The 2,196-nt window shown below is 45.9% G+C and overlaps 1 protein-coding gene across 2 annotated transcripts in view; it reads left to right on the top strand.

Moving 5' to 3' along the window:
* Positions 1 to 2,196, top strand: part of PARP1 (poly(ADP-ribose) polymerase 1) — a 52,046-nt gene that overhangs the window by 22,729 nt on the left and 27,121 nt on the right. For both annotated transcript variants that reach the window (XM_003790989.1, XM_023513884.1), the window contains exon 8: positions 1,728 to 1,875. In XM_003790989.1, the coding sequence (XP_003791037.1) occupies positions 1,728 to 1,875 (148 nt within the window). The remainder of the gene's footprint in view (positions 1 to 1,727; positions 1,876 to 2,196) is intronic.

Raw genomic sequence — 2,196 nt, forward strand, 5'->3', positions numbered from 1 at the left:
TGGGGATTCGAACCCGCCACCTTAGGTGTATGTGGCTGGCGCCTTAGCTGCTTGAGCCACAGGCGCCGAGCCTAAAATCCTCTTGTTTGCAAAGACCATGAATTATTTTTATTTCTGTTCATAAAAGGCCTTCTGTGTGTCAGGCACTGTTCTGGGCCTGAGGGAACATATTGTGAATAGATAGTAATTTCTACCGGATGGTATGAGGATTTTTTCAAGGACATTTCCTTGCCTTAGTGCTAGAGGGACAATTGGATGCAGAGTTCACGAATCTCCCTGTGTTGTGCGTCCTCCCTTTCTTAACTGTATTACATACGGAATTCTCACAGTGCACACAACCTCAGTTGGGGAGCCTCCTTTGGAGCTGTGCTGGTGGGGTTGCAGCAGGGTTTTTGAGGGGCTGGCTGCTGCAAGGACCTCACTTGTACCCTCAGCAGGAACTGGGGCCTGGCAGCCTGGTTGTGGAAGAGCTCTGCCACGCACTTGACTGCCCATGCCTCTCTGGGTGTGGAGCACTTGCAACAGTGGCACATGATAGGTGCCCAGGAATTATTACTTAGGGTATCCCATTGGCACCACTCACTCAGAACTGAACTATATTGGGCACACTTATTTCTTGGCTCCTCTGTTTACTACAGTAATATATATATGACTCTTGGTCAGGACTGACATGCTCTTTCAAGGGCAAAAACTCTTTGCACATAGTAGGTGGATGTTAGAAACCATCTGTAAACTCTTTTTCCACCTGATACTCGTGGAACATGGGCACAGCTGGGAGAGACAGTTTTTTGATGAGATGAAGACTTAAGAACATAGGTACTATGGTTTTCCCTTGAGCTTCATGAATTTAGCATTTATCTAGTGGCCGTTTATAGCAAAACCCATTGTTAAATCACCTGGGGTGAAGAATGAACTGTGCTGAGGAAAGATTTGTGGTGAATATTCTTTGGCAATTTTCCCTTTTACATAGGGAAGGGGATTACCCTGATGTCCTTTTGGGTAATCTCTCTGCCAGTATATATAGTTTTGGGGAGCTTTGAGTCATGGGATAGCCTTGTAACCTTAGACCTGTTGACTTTTGAAGGGAACACTTAAGAATGGGGCTGGAGGGCTGGGTGTGGTGGTGCATTCCTGTAATCCCAGCACTCTGGGAGGATGAGGCAGGTGGATTGTCTGAGCTCACAGGTTTAAGGCCAGCCTGCACAAGAGTGAGACCCCCTTCTCTAAAAAACAGCCAGGCATTGTGGCAGGCGTCTGTAATCCCAGCTGCTTGGGAGGCTGAGGCAAGAGGATCGCTTGAGCCCAAGAGTTTGAGGTTGCTATGAGCTGTGGCGCCCCAGCACTCTACTGAGGGTGACATAGTAAGACTTTGTCTCCAAAAAAAAAAAAATGAGGCTGGGGGTGTTGTAGTCATAGAGTCTAATGATGGTTCTCTGACTAGATTAGATTGTCAACTGATGTAAAAAAGAAAATAAAAAGATTTTTCTCTTAAAGGAACCACAGTGACAGCTCTATTATAAATGTAAAAAGTACTAGAAATAAATATTGTACCAATAGTAACACTGTCTTTCATCCTAGAAGCCTCCCGTTTTTCTATTTTATGTCATTCTTTAATTATAAGAAGAAAAGATAATCTTTAATTTGTATAAGCTAAATTAACTTTTTGTCTGTGGGGAGATTATTTTAAGGGAAAGTTAATTTCTCAACAAAAACTTAACACTCTTTAGGAATTTCAAGAAATCTCTTACCTCAAGAAATTGAAGATCAAAAAGCAAGACCGTATATTCCCCTCAGAAGCCAGCATGCCAGTGGTGGCAGCACCTCCGCCCTCCACAGCTTCAGCGCCTGCTTCTGTGAACTCCTCTGCTCCTGCAGGTACAGCTCTTGGTCCTGATCTTAGAGCCCCATGTACCAGCAAACCATGGGCAAACTAGTCCCAGCAAGTGGCTCTTAGTTTGCCCATGGTTTGCTGGTACATGGGGCTGGTGAAGAGGGTTTGCTGGTACATGGGGCTGGTGAAGAGGGTTTGCTGGTACATGGGGCTGGTGAAGAGGGTTTCTGGTACATGGGGCTGGTGAAGAGGGTTTCTGGTACATGGGGTTGGTGAAGAGGGTTTGCTGGTACATGGGGTTGGTGAAGAGGGTTTGCTGGTACATGGGGCTGGTGAAGAGGGTTTCTGGTACATGGGGCTGGTGA

The sequence above is a fragment of the Otolemur garnettii genome, unplaced genomic scaffold (assembly GCF_000181295.1).
Source record: "Otolemur garnettii isolate 467f Iridium unplaced genomic scaffold, OtoGar3 scaffold00045, whole genome shotgun sequence".
NCBI classification, from domain to species: domain Eukaryota; kingdom Metazoa; phylum Chordata; class Mammalia; order Primates; family Galagidae; genus Otolemur; species Otolemur garnettii.